At 42.1% G+C, this 16,946-nt stretch overlaps 1 protein-coding gene across 6 annotated transcripts in view; it reads left to right on the top strand.

The window, feature by feature from the left end:
• Positions 1 to 16,946, top strand: part of LOC109876823 (protein FAM13A) — an 83,377-nt gene that overhangs the window by 32,074 nt on the left and 34,357 nt on the right. For all 6 annotated transcript variants that reach the window (XM_031828303.1, XM_031828301.1, XM_031828302.1 and 3 more), the window contains 2 exons: positions 597 to 683; positions 5,998 to 6,236. In XM_031828303.1, the coding sequence (XP_031684163.1) occupies positions 597 to 683; positions 5,998 to 6,236 (326 nt within the window). The remainder of the gene's footprint in view (positions 1 to 596; positions 684 to 5,997; positions 6,237 to 16,946) is intronic.

Here is a 16,946-nt window from a genome sequence, read left to right as displayed (position 1 = left end):
TGTCAAGATGAGAATGCAGGCTGTCTCCCTATGCCCAATGTACACATGTAGGATTCTCAGTGTTAACCTGCATGAACTACGACTCTTAGAATTCCCCAACAGTGTAGAATTCCCCTTAGAGTACTTTTAACTAAGAAATCCCCAACATGGTACTTTGAATACCAACAATGTGGTCACATGACAGTCAATTAGACATGGTTTTGAAAATAAACAGATTTCGTCACACCTATATATGCATGTGCAAGTCCCTGCATCATATTTTTATAGTGATATCAGCTGTGATACATGCTACTCCAAGGTCAACGCGTGAGGATACTACAGATATGGTATCCAATGTGTTGAAATGACTGATACACAGTGATCACTCATAGCTGTTTATTGCAGCAATCATCCTATATTCACAAAGTCCCATTGCATTTGACTGGGCTAATCCCAACCCATAGTTATATTGTTAGTAGCCCATGTATGAAAATGCCCCGTCAGTCACATGCACTGGGATGTGACTTGATGCATAAACGATCGTAAGTTATTGGCAGAAAAATACATCATGTTAAATGAATTCTATGATATGTACTTTGTCATTCCTCTGTTTCCAGGCTGCATCCAGCAGTCCACCAGATGACACGAAGTCATCAAAAGAACTATCCAAGGACAATCCAATCATAACTCCAAGGAAACAGAAGGTACAGTGAATACATTCAAATATTGACTTGTTCTCTCTGAAAAACATTAACAATGGTTATTTGATTGCCTTAAGATTGCACTATCCTAAAATAGACATCCAATCCTTATAATTGCACCGTAACCATGGCAATACAGACATGTGTTATCGACTATATCTGATATATGGTGGGTTAGCTCTGGTTCAGAGTAGGATTGCTGATCAAGGGTCAGTCCCATCTGTCCATATAGTCTTATTCATTATGAGCTAAAAGGCCAAACTGATCCTAGATCAGCACTCTTACTCTAAGAGGCTTTGTGGATACGGGCTCTGATGCCACAAACTACCTAATGTTGTCAATGTTGTGGCTGTATTTGCATCTCCCCTAAACACACACTCACACACACACACACACACACACACACACACACACACACACACACACACACACACACGTCTGTACGCGCGTTATGCACATGCACACTTTAATAATCAATCAGAAATAACAATAGATTTTCTGGTGCATTTAGAAAGTTGAACTTAAATATGTGTTTTGGGTATTTCAGAATATTTAGGCAAGTTAACTCCTTGTTCCTGCTTTGTATTATACCCACCACGGGTCAGTTGTGGGCAAGGCATTTTAGTGGCCCCCTCCTGGCGGAGGGAAGAACTGCATTTCAAAGTACATTTCCTACTCATCTTGCCCACAGGGCCATCCACAGGGGTGTAGAGAAAATGTTGCAGTTGTAAAGCAAGTGATCTGCAGTTGTAATCATTTTGCCATGACTTGTGATGTGAGAGTGACTAACAAAATCAATGGGGGCTCTGCGTGCCCGGTCGGTATTCGGCCATGATTAATACAAGTTTAGATAACTGACTAGACTAACTTAACAATCTAAAAATGGTTAGCTGATTGAGTGACTGTCAGTGACTGACAAAACAAGAGAGAAACTGCTGATCCACAACCAAATTTAAAACTTGCATTCTTGTGTATTCTAACTCTCAACAGTAAGTTGAGACCCCGATTCATTTTTATAAAGGTCGGGCCCCTAAGCGAACGCTTATGCCTGGAGCCGGCCCTGGTCTTGGGCTTCTGATAGTGATGGCTCTGATCAAGCCACTCACTCACATGACTTGATTTGATAAGGGAAATCAGTGAGAGGAAGCCAGACGAGCCACAACACAGCAACAATCAAGCTAATTCACAATGACACACAGCAGCTATGCAGACTATATGCCCTTCCTGCCCTCCCTGTGGCATTGTGATGTAGACAGCCGAATAGCCTTCACCAACCGATTTCCGTTCTTAGATATTTCATAAAGTTGTAACCCTGGACTTAGAATGGAATTAAATTCTATTGTTGTGACTCATAGACCTACATACACTAGCTGAATGTATTGTTTGTCCAAGGCTATAAAAGAATGAGCAGAGTTAGCCCATAGGATATTCTTTAATATCCAGACAGAAGCCAGAGGAGAGATTGAGAAATGCTGATTGAGCTAACAATGGGTTTAGCGTAGCATGGTGTGATTAAAAATAAGACAAGTTATTGCTGATGAGGGACGTTTTTTGTTGTCGAATCCCTGGCAGAGTCCCCAGGACCCATGTTGCTCAGTTGGTAGAGCATGGCACTTGCAACGCCAGGGTAGTGGGTTCGATTCCCACGGGGGACCAGTATGAAAAAAGGATAAATGTATGCACGCACTACTGTAAGTTGCTCTGGATAAGAGCATCTGCTAAATGACTAAAATGTCATGTTAAATGAGTCTGTAAAATCACTGAGCCTGTGCATTAGGCTCATATTTAGCATCGCTAGCAGGATCTAATGTAGCGTACTACATTGTTGTTGCTCCTTGGTAATATTGTTGTTGACACACACGTTGGTTTTGTTTGTCTGTTCATTAGATTTTGAGCCATTTCAGGGAAGTTAGCTTTGATAGCGTTCCAGGAAATGTTAGAACGCCAGTTGACCTTTGAAATAATATGGCCCTGGATAAAACAAACGTGTTAATATCAATTGTAATTGAAATGATAACCGTAAATATAACAATTCAAGGGCATTTAGAATGGCGGGAACTCCCCTTTAGTTTCATGTTGATGGGAAATGAAGGGAATTTACCTTTTCATTTAATGTTGATGCAGTCACATAAAGCACATGACTTCCCACGACATAATAAATACAGTCACATAAAGCACATGACTTCCCACTACATAATAAATACAGTCACATAAAGCACATGACTTCCCACTACATAATAAATACAGTCACATAAAGCACATGACTTCCCACTACATAATAAATACAGTCACATAAAGCACATGACTTCCCACTACATAATAAATACAGTCACATCCTGTAATTCACCATGGGGTTCCTTTCTAAATGGCTTTCTATATAATCAATCAGTAATCTGCAGCCTAATAAAATCGATGCATGCTTATCAGGGATATTTACCCACGATGGCCTTGGATGACGGTGTTGTTTAAATATATAACCTAACAATATGGCGTGTAGATAACTTAGCTAGCTGGCTTGCTACTGGAGTTTGACTTAATGGTGGAAGGGGGGACTATAGTTGAAAAGCCAGTGGTACGGTTCTTCTGCTGAGAGTCATTCAGATGTATGTATTGTGCAGTAAGCACACATACACACACACACACACATTTGGGGCCTTAGTGTGGACACTAGTTTGGCATGTCTATATAAATCTGTTGTGTGCAACTGAGAGGGGCTGTGACATCCGGAATCGATTAATCGAATCTTAGTGTTTCCATTTAGCATAAATTAGGCTCAGTTTAGATATATTTATATCTCTGTAGAGCCTGGCTGTAAATTCAGCTTATCTGTCGAGGCTCTGGTCTAGTGTTGGGAAACGTGAGATGAGTAATTGCCACCATCGGTCAGAGGGCCCTAAAAAATGTTTATGATGCAGTATATCTGACCCTGTTCACCTGTTGTTGTATGTACCACGTTACCCAACACAGTGAACACTCCTGTCGTGAGGGCAAATGACTTTCCCCATTTTAGCTGGGACTTTCTCAGCTAAAAAAAAAGTCCATGGTGACATTACCATTCAACTGCTGTAGTCTATTTTGCTTGTGCTCTTATTTATATTTACATTTCAAAACGTAAACAAACATTCTGTTGTTATGGTAACAGCGGCATTGGAATTGTAATGTCACTCCTTCTCCGGTATTTATGTGAAAGTGTTTTTGCTGCTGTAAACAATAGCTTGTGTTTTTGGATCATTGTGTTGTGATGAGAGGCTCAGCCGAGTGGGTGTTGTTCTTCTCAAGGCCTACAACACATTAACAGGTATGTCTCTCATTCCAACAAGAGGTTAGACAACTGGTCTGTCAACACCTCTACAACTAAAGGTAGTTTTGGTGAATTAAAAGGCATGTTTTCACAGGTGGTTGTGAATGACTCCAGAACGGTGTGTACCTCGTCAAATCACAGATTGTTGGTATTTCTTTAGGCAGCAACTTGTAATTGTTAAGCCGTTGTTTTCAAATGAGGTCACCTCCTCTTTGGTCAATTGGACAATAATAAACTGTTTACCCTAAAAAGTCTGTCATTAACACATTGTCATACTGCCAGTTTGTCTTTCTTGGTGACAGAATGGCGTTTATTTACCCATAGTTCTCCTGATCGGCCACTTCCTGACATCACCAGTGTTGGGTGGGGTCATTACAAAAAAAATAACTAATATATTCGCTGTTACTCGTTACTTCTTTCTACAATAGCAAATGACTTATTACTCCCTGGAAAAAGTCATTAGTTACACGAGGAGGTGTGGTATATGGCCAATATAACATGGCTAAGGGCTGTTCTTAAGCATGATGCAACGCGGAGTGCCTGGATACAGCCCTTAGCATTGGTATATTGGCCATATACATCAAATCATTGAGGTGCCTTATTGCTATTATAAACTGGTTACCAACGTAATTAGAGCAGTAGAAATAAATGCTGTCAGCCAATCAGCATTCAGTGCTCGAACCACTCAGTTTATAATACTTGGTATATTGCTTTTGCATTACACCCCAAAACGTTGCGCATCCTCACTCAGTGTAAACAATGTCAACGCTACGTTGGCCTATACACCTACACAATTATACATAAAAATCAAGCCTTGGTTGAGGTTGGCCTACAGTCATCTTCAGCAGCAGTGGTCAGGTCTCTGGGGGTCTTTCGCTATGAGTTGTGTGTTGGTCATGTTGCCTTTACAGGTGCTTTAAGAGATTGGAAGTCGTGTTTCTAGCAGTGGAGGGGTCAACACCCCCCCCTCGCCACCCTCTGGCGTTCTGGAAGCACCGCCCCCCCACATTAAGCCAAATACGTCACTTAACTCCTGACATCTGTTGTTGAAGTGCAAAATCTAGTCCCTTAGGCTTAGAAGCTTTTCAAACTGTTCTGTAACGGAAAAACATGAACTACTAGACATTTTCCATGGCGATTCCAGCCCTGACTGGATGTTCCATTGATAAATGTGGCTCACATGGCTCACTGATAAAGTACTTCCATTCCTCATCATTAAATGGTTTAGCATTGGCTTTTGTCCAGAGCCAAACCCTGCCCGGGATTGGTTATTGTGACTTTGATCAATAGTTGAGCTGTAGGCTTCAGACCCATTAGGCATACAACACAGTGGACTGCTAACATTTGAACTTTTCTCTTTTCTCACACTTTTCTCTTACCCCCAAATGCTCACCTCTCAGTTATATGCATTAGATGTAGCTAGCGCACCTCTGTAGAACTGAAACGGTATAGCCTAGTGGTTGCACACACCATCGACATGAAGAAAGGTCGGTGTGACATACCAGTGGTACGGATGAGGTGCTTTAGGTACACCATAGATACGAAAGGCTACCGCCAGCTATACCCCCTAGGAGTCAGCACGGTAAGAGAAAGAGGAGTTTAACCCTTTTCATTTCCACAGGGTCGTATTCAGTAGGCATGAAACAGAAGCAAACAGGCCAAAATGTGTACTTACTATCTAAACTTTTCCATTAAGCGATTTGCATTGAACACCAAATGTTTTGTTTTGTTATGGTGTGCCCAAATGAATACAACCCAGTTTAAGGCTAACCTTCCCCCTTCATTTGTTATTTTATTAGCCAACCTCCATGTCTCTACTGTACATAGCCTATCCTCCAATGCATGTTTTATTCTGTAGTAACCTGACTAAAGGTCAGCACAGCTGATCTGATTGCCCCTGTGACAGAATGCTGAGGCAGGTATCGTTTACATCTCTGGCTTTACACATGGGGCTCTGGTATTACAGGGAATCCACCCGCCTCACCCATCCCTCATTCTCCTTGTCTCTTTCCACAGGTGAGGAAAGTAAAGCACGAGACGGCGACAGTGCTCCGAGCCGTGCCCCTTCCCAGTCTTTCTCCTGGCCTGCCCTATGTGAGGCCCCTGGTCCTACCCGTTCCCCTGGCTCCGGAGGTGAGGAGCCCCAGACCTGAGAGAATGGATCTGACCCCACCGGGGGCCCCAAAGGAACCTCAGGGACCAGCCATGGACGCCTGGGACGTCAGCGCGGTCAAGACCACGGAGGTCCTGAACAGGTCAGTGTGTAGTGTAGTAACAGACAGTTATTTTGGGGCCGTATGGTGGAAAGTTACAAATAGGTAGTCTTTAACAGGTTAGTAGTTCATGATGTTTGTATTCATTCAGGAGCACAATAGCATGTCTGGGACTTTAAAAATTCCACGAATTTGGAAAGAGGTTATATTAGGTAGCTGATTCTTTTTATTGCATAATGCATAATAAGATGCTACGAATGCCGACAAATTTATGTAAAACGCTTATTTTTTATAATAAAACAAACTCTTTAGTATTTTTACCTCTGTGTTCCAATGCATATGGTATTGGTGGTTCAGTAGTCCTCTTCCATGAATAATTAGAGCTTGCCTCATAGCAGAGAAGAAACACAGCTTGCAGGTCCTGGATGTCAGCCAAGACTTCTGAAGTATAGCCTAGTTTGCTAACACAGCTTGCAGGTCCTGGATGTCAGCCAAGACTTCTGAAGTATAGCCTAGTTTGCTAACACAGCTTGCAGGTCCTGGATGTCAGCCAAGACTTCTGAAGTATAGCCTAGTTTGCTAACACAGCTTGCAGGTCCTGGATGTCAGCCAAGACTTCTGAAGTATAGCCTAGTTTGCTAACACAGCTTGCAGGTCCTGGATGTCAGCCAAGACTTCTGAAGTATAGCCTAGCTTGCTAACACAGGTTTTATGATTTTATGGGAGTCACTTAAAAGTGTATCAATCTATCTGCACACATTTTAGTAAACATTGAGTTACACATTATTACAATACATACATGCACTATTACATCAAATGTTGGATGTCTGACAATTTTCTCCAGCTCAATGAGAAGAAATCCAATGTTATTTTATTTGGCCCCCGCCTTGCTAGAACCCAGATTCTAGCAATCATGTTTAAGGCTCGGTTTAGTCCCGTCCTATATCTCTGATCCTTTATCTCCCTACGAGCCAGGACCCAGCCTGAGATCCTCTGGCAGGGACCTGTTGACCATTCCAAACTCTCGGTTGAAAACTAAAGGAGACCAAACATTTTCCATTAGGGCCCCTAGACTTTGGGAGGGTCTGCCAGACGAGATCAAGCTTGCGGATTCAGTGCCTCTTTTTAAATCCCTGCTGAAGACACAGTTTTATAAAGATTCTTTTAATGTATGATTTTGAACGTGTGATTGAAATGAGCTGTCTTGTTTCGTTCACCTTCCTCCTGTCTTTGTTTATTTTCTAGTACCTTTATTTTATGACGAGAAACACTTTGTTACTTGTATTGAAAAGTGCTATAGAAATAGTTATTTATTATTTTCAGTATGTAATAGTACAGTATGAGTTTCGAGGTACATCCTAGTAACCCTGTGTAATAACACAGTACGAGAGACTAGTTGTAAATATCTTATGACCACTGTTTGCGTTGGTGAGACGTTCCCATCATTGTAGGGTGATTGTGCGGAGCTCAGAACAGCCAGCTGCCATTTGGGATCTAAAAAGCCGGGAGCCGATCTTGGTCGCAAGGCTCCTGTGGCATCCCAATGGCATCTAAACATATTTATTATAAGTTGGCTGAAACTGGACCCTGTCTGGATCAAGTGTCCCCAGTCTGGGAATAGCATGTCTGCAAAATAACATGTACAGCTGTGTTGGTTGGTTGTTGAGGCCTCCTTAGGGTTGATGTTAGCATTAGCCTAGTGCTAGCTAGCACACCCAGTGTTCAGTTGCTCTTAAACAAGATAGCCTTGTCCTCAGTGCATGGCATGCAGTCACTATGATGTAAGATTTAAGATGGAGCTTTTGTCTGTGGAGGGCTTAGTCAATCAATCAATCAATCAATCAAACAATAAGCTTCCTGTAGGTAGTTGTTCATGGAAAATACAAAATATTGGCCTGGTCATATTGGGCATGCATAAAATCATGTTTGTTTTAATAGGAATTGCTTATTTATCCTTTTATTTAACTAGGCAAGTCAGTTAAGAACAAATTCTTATTTACAATGACGGCCACACCCTAACCCGGACTACGCTGGGACAATTGTTTGGCGCCCTATGGGACTCCCAATCACGGCCGTTTGTGATACAGCCTGGAATCCACCCAGGGTCTGTAGTGATGCCTTTAACACTGAGATGCAGTGCCTTAGACCGCTGCGCCACTCAGGAGCCCAAATATATATTTATTTAATGTTTATTCACAATTAATAAATGTCTCAGTGGAAACTGGTAACTGCTGAATACAGGCTTCATGTTGTGTGGTGTTACTTGGAAGAGGACCTCTGACACAGGGCTTGTAAGAAATGCATGTTCTCACTAGATATTCAATACTAAGTATCAGCTAGGAAATGAAAGCAGAGCTCATCTCGCAGGAGCAAATAGAACATGTATGCTAAGCAAACAAAATAGTAGGTAGAAGCTAACGGATGCTAAACTGAACCGATACGAGGCTGTGGTATGTTACAGCTTGTGTAGTACAGCTCTCTAGTAGTTGATCTGGAGACGAGCACATGTGTGCATGTGTCACGGTCGTCCTCCTCTTCATCTGAAGAGGAGAGGCGAGAAGGATCGGAGGACCAAAATGCGGCGTGATATGTGTTCATCATTAATTTTAATAAAGAAAACACTGAACACTGAAACCCTATACAAAAACAATAAACGAAATAACAACTGTGAAGCTAATGCGAACTGCACTGAAACAAGCAATCAACATAGACAATCACCCACAAACATTGCAACCCAGGCTACCTAAGTATGATTCTCAATCAGAGACAACTAATGACAACTGCCTCTGATTGAGAACCATACTAGGCCGAAACATAGAAATCCCCAAATCATAGAAAAACAAACATAGACTGCCCACCCCAACTCACGCCCTGACCATACTAAATAATGACAAAACAAAGGAAATAAAGGTCAGAACGTGACAGCATGCAGCAAACACACACACATACAGTATAAATGCATATGTGGAAGTGGTGGACTTTGCAGTGTTTTTTGTATCTTTTACTGCCTTTTAAATAGATAAGATAACACCGTCTAAAAATACCTTCAGGTAAAGCCTGAAACTGTCTTTGAAAACATGCATTAGGAGTGCCTGGCCATGCCCCCAATACTCCTTCATTAATAGAGGAAGTGTATATACAGTTGAAGTCAGAAGTTTACATAGACCTCAGCCAAATACATTTAAACTACATTTTTCACAATTCCTGACTTTTATTCCCTGTCTTAGGTCAGTTAGGATCACCACTTTATTTTAAAAATGTGAAATGTCAGAATAGTAGTAGCGCGAATGATTTATTTCAGATTTTATTTCTTTCATCACATTCCCAGTGGGTCAGAAGTTTACATACTCAATTAGTATTTGGTAGCATTGCCTTTAAATTGTTCATCTTGGGTCAAACGTTTCGAGTAGCCTTGCACAAGCTTCCCACAATAAGTTGGGTGAATTTTAGCTCATTCCTCCTGACAGACCTGGTGTAACTGAGTCAGGTTTGTAGGCCTCCTTGCTTACACACGCTTTTTCAGTTCTGCCCACAAATTTTCTATAGGATTGAGGTCAGGGCTTTGTGATGGCCTCTCCCATACCTTGACTTTGTTGTACTTAAGCCATTTTGCCACAACTTTGGAAGTATGCTTGGGGTCATTGCCCATTTGGAAGACCTATTTGCGGCCAAGCTTTAACTTCCTGACTGATGTCTTGAGATGTTGCTTCAATATATCCACATATTTTTCCTGCCTCATGATGCCATCTATTTTGTGAAGTGCACCAGTCCCTCCTGCAGCAAAGCACCTCCACAACATGATGCTGCCACCCCTGCGCTTCACGGTTGGGATGGTGTTCTTCAGCTTGCAAGCCTCCCCCTTTTTCCTCCAAACATTACGATGGTCATTATGGCCAAATTAGTTTTATTTTTGTTTCATCAGACCAGAGGACATTTCTCCAAAAAGTACGATCTTTGTCCCCATGTGCAGTTGCAAACCGTAGTCTGGCATTTTTATGGCGGTTTTGGAGCAGTGGCTTCTTTCTTGCTGAGCGGCCTTTCAGTTTGTGGCTATAGATACTTTTGCACCTGTTTCCTCCAGCATCTTCACAAGGTCCTTTGCCGTTGTTCTGGGATTGATTTGCACTTTTCACACCAAAGTATGATCATCTCTAGGAGACAGAGCGCGTCTCCTTCCTGAGCGGTATGACGGCTGCGTGGTCCCATGGTGTTTATACTTGCTTGCTATTGTTTGTGCAGATGAACGTGGTACCTTCAGGCATTTGGAAATTGCTCCCAAGGATGAACCAGACTTGTGGAGGTCTACAGTTTTTTTTCTGAGGTCTTGGCTGATTTCTTTTGATTTTCCCATGATGTCAAGCAAAGAGGCACTGAGTTTGAAGGTAGGCCTTGAAATACATTCACAGGTACACCTCCAATTGACTCAAATGATGTCAATTAGCCTATCAGAAGCTTCTAAAGCCATGACATCATTTTCTGGAATTTTTCAAAGCTGTTTAAAGGCACAGTCAACTTAGTGTATGTAAACCTCTGACCCACTTGAATTGTGATGCAGTCAAATCAAATTTATTTATATAGCCCTTTGTACATCAGCTGATATCTCAAAGTGCTGTACAGAAACCCAGCCTAAAACCCCAAACAGCAAGCAATGCAGGTGTAGAAGCACGGTGGCTAGGAAAAACTCTCTAGAAAGACCAAAACCTAGGATGAAACCTAGAGAGGAACCAGGGTCTGAGGGGTGGCCAGTCCTCTTGTGGCTGTGCCGGGTGGAGATTATAACAGAACATGGCCAAGATGTTCAAATGTTCATAAATGACCAGCATGGTCAAATAATAATAATCACAGTAGTTGTCGAGGGTGCAGCACCTTGGGAGTAAATGTCAGTTGGCTTTTCATAGCCGATCATTAAGAGTATCTCTACCTCTTCTGCTGTCTTTAGAGAGGAAAAACAGCAGGTCTGGGACAGGTAGCACAGCAGTGTAAAACGAACAGGTCTGTGAGAGCTGGAATTCTTACTGGTTGGTAGGTGATCAAATACTTATGTCATGCAATAAAATGCTAATTAATTACTTAAAAATCATACAATGTGATTTTCTGGATTTTTGTTTTAGATTCCGTCTCTCACAGTTGAAGTGTACCTATGATAAAAATTACAGACCTCTACATGCTTTGTAAGTAGGAAAACCTGGAAAATCGGCAGTGTATCAAATACTTGTTCTCCCCATTGTAAGTGTATGTCAACTTCCGACTTCAACTGTACAGTGTATTTTTTTGTATCAACAAGACACAACCTTAGTAAAATGTTTGACAGATAATCTATGACAAATCAACACTATTCCTTTTTAGGTTGTAAAATGGGACTTTCTACAGGGCTTTTTTACTATTATTATTATTATTATTATTATTATTATTATTATTCCAATGTTATTGTTAAAGGACAGTAGTTGCCATATTATTATTCTTACTAAGTATTGTTTGTTTTAGTTCATTTTCATTTGGACACTCTTGAAGATGACATTGTGCATCTAAAGAGATTTTCATCTAAATAAATGTCAAATAAATATCATGACCTAATTATCCCTAGCAATAGCAACAGGTGCTTTCCCATTGAGTGGCAACAGCTTTCCTCCTCATGCACTTCATAGGGACAGTACATCTATCGGAGGCTTAAAGGATTATACCTTAAAAATACCCTAGTCTGGGGTATCAGATGGCCGATTTGGGGATCGGGTGACAGGGAGACCCTCGTAGCCTTTATAAGCAACCCTGTCTCTTGTTGGGATGCTAATAGGCTAGTAGCTATGCTAATAGCTGACTGGTACAGTGTTGCTATCGCTGCTGTCACATGATGTGACGGACCTTTTAGCTAAAGTTCAGCAGACCGGTATAGCTAGCGAAGTATTGCCAGACCTATTTGGAAACTCATACGTTACTGCCTAGGAACCCAAAGCCTACTAGTTGCCTCATGTTTTCAGTGGAGTATAGGATGTACAACTGTATATAAATACTGTATATAAATACATGTGCAATTAAGCTGCCCTTACTTTCCATAGGTATGTGTCAGGCTAGTATCTGTGTCAGTACAGCATCCAGCACTAAGCAGGAACAAACTGGATCAAACTGGATTTCAACTGAGAGATGGGTAGAATGCTAGGTGGTGTTGAACTGCATTTTGTTCAATCTTGAGCTGTGAGATCTAGGCCATTGGAAGATACGTACTTAGGTTATCAGTTGAGATTTCTCTGGGGTCAAATTGTAACCCCTGGGCTAGAATATCTCCTATTGGCCCCTTTACTTATGTTCTTCATCCTTCTATACTAGTCTTTATCAGATCTCCCCTTTAAAAAACAACTACAATTACATATTTTCCATCAATTGATTCAGATGATTAGTCTGCACTTCACTGTGCTACGTTTTCCACCTGTCAGCTTAGATGACCGGCATATAAGCAGGTTTTGAGCCATGAATAAGGGCTTCGCTTTACATGTCGGCCTCTCACAGGTTTGGAAAATACCAGTTTGCCGGTGGCACTGCTATGCAAACTCCACATGTGTATGTTTAACATTGTACCTGCCTGCGTTTCTACAAACCGGCCACACATCTCATTGAGAGTAGACTACAGTGGGTTTCCTAGGATATGACATAGAGGTATTGCATCATCATCATCAGAGAACACTAGGATACTACATAGAGGTATTGCATCATCATCATCAGAGATCACTAGGATACTACATAGAGGTATTGCATCATCAGAGATCAACTCGTGGTAACACTAGGAGACTGTGAAGAAATGTTTGCCCACTGTCTGTGCACGGTTTAGACATTGATCCTGTCTAGCAACCGGGATGGATGCTTCATCATTACAAAGGCTCCTATCAATTCATCCTCATGTCTCAAATCAGAAGCACAAGCCAGCATAGTAAAGGCATGTGAACTCCCCACCCCTAGTTGTCTCTGGGATTGAAAAAAAGCCACCTTTCAGTTACTGGCCCAATGCTCTTAACTGCTAGGCTACCTGTCACATCACGTAGGCACTCATAGGGTCTCTTCTAGATACAGGCTACATGCACATGCTGGTTGTTTTATGTAGTTGCCATGGTTCACTGACTTGTGACCCATTTATCTTTCTTAGAAAGAAATCCATTGAAAGCGGGTTTGTGTGTGTGTGTGTGTGTGTGTGTGTGTGTGTGTGTGTGTGTGTGTGTGTGTGTGTGTGTGTGTGTGTGTGTGTGTGTGTGAGGGGTTGGGTGAGGAATGTAACGGTCTGGTGTGAGTGTCAGACACTCTGGGGAGGTTACTGTTGGCCAACAGGGAACCTCATCCAACAAGTCTGCTTGGATTTAAGGAGGGAAAACCCTAGTAGCTGGCACCTGTTCTGTCCTCAACCACTCTAACCTATAGGATACTCCTACAATGGTCCCCATCTGCAGGAAAAGAGAGAGAGGATATCAATTCTGATTCAAACAGGTGTCATTGGCTCCTGAGCAGCCAATAGGAGAAGAGGGTCAGAGACTTGGCTCAAATGTTATTGGCTGCTGAACCGGCCTATAGGTTAGGAGGGGGGTTTGGAAATGTATAGGAAGAGATGAGACTACAATGGCACTAGTCAAGAAGACGCTAGTTGCCATGGTTTCTGCCATGTTTGACTTCCAAGTCTGTCATTGACCCTTCGCTCGATGTGATGGCCATTTTCTGCTATTACAAGTAGGCTATCAGCTGGTGTTTTGGTCTTGATTATTTACTATTTACTCTGAACAAAAATATAAACGCAACATGGAAAGTTTTGGTTTCATGAGCTGAAATAAAATATCCTTGAAATTTGTCATATGCACAAAAAGCTTATTTCTCTCAGATTTTGTGCACCAATTTGTTTACATCCCTTTTAGTGAGCATTTCTCCTTTGCCAGGATAATCCATCCGCCTGACAGGTGTGGCATATCGAGAAGCTGATTAAACAGCATGATCATTATAGACATGCACAATGCCACAGATGTCTCACACATGCATGTTGGCATGCTGACTGCAGTAATGTCCACCAGAGCTGTTGCCAGAGTATTCAATGTTAATTTCTCTACCATACGCCATCTCCAACGTCATTTTAGAGAATTTTGGCAGTACGTCCAACCGGCCTCACAATCGCAGACCACGTCTATCCACGCCCCATCACATCAGCGTGTATGGCATCATGTTGGTGAGCGGTTTGCTGATGTCAACACTGTGAACAGAGTGCCCCATGGTGGCGGTGGGGTTATAGTATGGGCAGACAAGCTACGGACAACAAACACGATTGCATTTTATCAATGGGAATTTGAATACACAGAGATACGGTGACGAGAACCTGTGGCCCATTGTCATGCCATTCATCTGCCACCATCACCTCATGTTTCAGCATGATAATGCACAGACCCATTTATCAAAGATCTGTACACAGTTCATGAAAGCTGAATTGCATACACACAAGACATGTCACTCATTGAGCATGTTTGGGATGCTCTGGATCGATGGGTATGACGGCGTATTCCAATTCCCGCCAATATCCAACAACTTTGCACAGCCATTGAAGAGGAGTGGGACAACATTCCACAGGCCACAATCAACAGCCTGATCAACTCTATCCGAAGGAGATGTGTCGCGCTGCATGAGGCAAATGGTGGTCACACCAGATACTGACTGGTTTTCTGATCCACACCCCTACCTTTTTTTAAAGGTATCTGTGACCAACATAGTAATGGCCTAATTTATTTCAATGAACTGATTTCCTTATATGAACTGTAACTCAGTAAAATTGTTGAAATTGTTGCATGTTGCGTTTTATATTTTTGTTCAGTGTAGCTTAGTAAGAGGAAGTCGCCATGTTCCTGCTGCCATGGTGATTTAACCCCATTGACCTGGTGTATGGCCATAATGTCAACGTGAAGAGCTGACACTGGTCAACCACAGTACAACTACAGGTCAAGGTCATTGGTACCTCTCAACATAATGAATCTGGATGATCATATGAGCATATCACTGTGCTCTCGCCAGCTGTTCCCTTTCATTACTCTAGAATTATGCTAGAAATGCATTGAAAACTGATTTACTGGTTGAGAAGGAAAGCTGCCCACAAACCATATTGCTCATTCACAATTGGCTACTTTTCTCTCCAGAGTTCCAGCATGTTCCCCCATTGCCCCTTTGGCAAAAATGTGGTAATCTCTGAAGCGTGATGGGTTTATGGTAGCATTCCCTTAACACCTTGGTCTATGGTGGAATGTACCGTCTGTAACTTGGGTTATGAGAGTGTACACCAATAGGGGCTCAAGTAGGTAACCGGCCCAAGCTTTTTAGGTTTGGTACACTGCAGGTTCTATTCTCCAAACATTCTAAGATTGGACCATGAAGCAGGCTATGGTTTATCGTCCTTATTAAAGTAGTGTGGAAGAGGCCTGGCGGGCGCAGGGGAGGAGGGCTGGAACACTGACCTCCAATCAGGAGAACGTATACTCCTGTAAGATCCTCCTTTTGGACATGGAGTCACCTGGACTGGAACTCAAACGGAATATGGCTCAGTTTCAACCAAGGTTTAGATTCCAGGCTAGTAGTCACATCCATATAATAATGCAAGGCTATGAACCTGAAATTAATTCTGTGAGCTTGAATATGACCAATGGGTCATATGTGAAAATGGTAGTGTCAAACAAATTGTCCTTATACTGGTATACGGTATTGAGAAACCATTATTTAAACAACCTGGTCAATAGGGCACTATGGTAAAAATGTGTTGAATGAAATAAAGATGATTTATTTGTCTACAAAATGGTGGAGGGTTGCCAGCCTGGCCAAGTTGTTTGCTAGTTTTCTGTCACCTCTGCGAGGATTAAGTCTCCTCAACAGAGCCACTTGTTATTCCTTAAGTAAGTTAGTGGGTAAGCAGGATTTCCGTTTGCAACAATTCGTGACGGCACACATTATTTTAATACGCTTGCCAGACTGGTTAACACGGCCTAAGTATAGGGAAACATTTCTCGGCTGGCTTCCACTAGCAATACGTACAAATTGTGAAATGCTGTTGTGAGGTGCTCTTGGTACCTTGATCCGGAAGGGGGATTTCATAGACTATGTACGTAGGTTGTATTAGAGGAGGTAAGTGAAGAAAAAAAACTCACATACACACACTCATTCAGAATTCTTCAAGATAGAGGCCAGATCATGTGATATGGTAAGCTTTTGAAGTTGAATGAACTTCGGCCCATTTCGGGTTCCCGACAAACTGAAACCTAAATCCTCTGTTTTGAACTTGGTACGGTGTTCGGCCTTTACACCCCGGGCAGCTAAACCAGTGGTATGTTCTCCCCTCTCAGCCCTAGACGGTGACATACTCACACCCTCCTTACCGTTAGACTACTGGAGCTACTGCACGTACCCAAAAACACAGAGTCCAAATATTTTCTCCATGGCCCATTTAACCACAATTCAGTCTTGTGTGTATTAGTGAGTCTATTGTTTAATTTCAAAAGTGTCTAACCCTATTTACAACCCATGATTAGACAGTATTAGCTGTTGTTTATTGGCACAATTGCCAACTTTGATGTACTGTACCCCATGGTTATGAGAAAATGGCACTGGTGATTGAGGTTTGGCTTCCTTATGAAGGCTATGTAACCCTTTCCTTGGCAATATTTAGGCCTTTTTGCAGCAATTTGATACACTATGTTAATCACACACATGCTTCTGTAGGCTACGGGATGTTTAGGGTAGTAAGGCCCTCGGCAG

This window comes from Oncorhynchus kisutch, linkage group LG7 (genome assembly GCF_002021735.2).
Source record: "Oncorhynchus kisutch isolate 150728-3 linkage group LG7, Okis_V2, whole genome shotgun sequence".
Lineage (NCBI taxonomy): Eukaryota > Metazoa > Chordata > Actinopteri > Salmoniformes > Salmonidae > Oncorhynchus > Oncorhynchus kisutch.
Note: the sequence above shows the minus strand (reverse complement) of the source record. Positions and strands in the feature narration are given on the sequence as shown.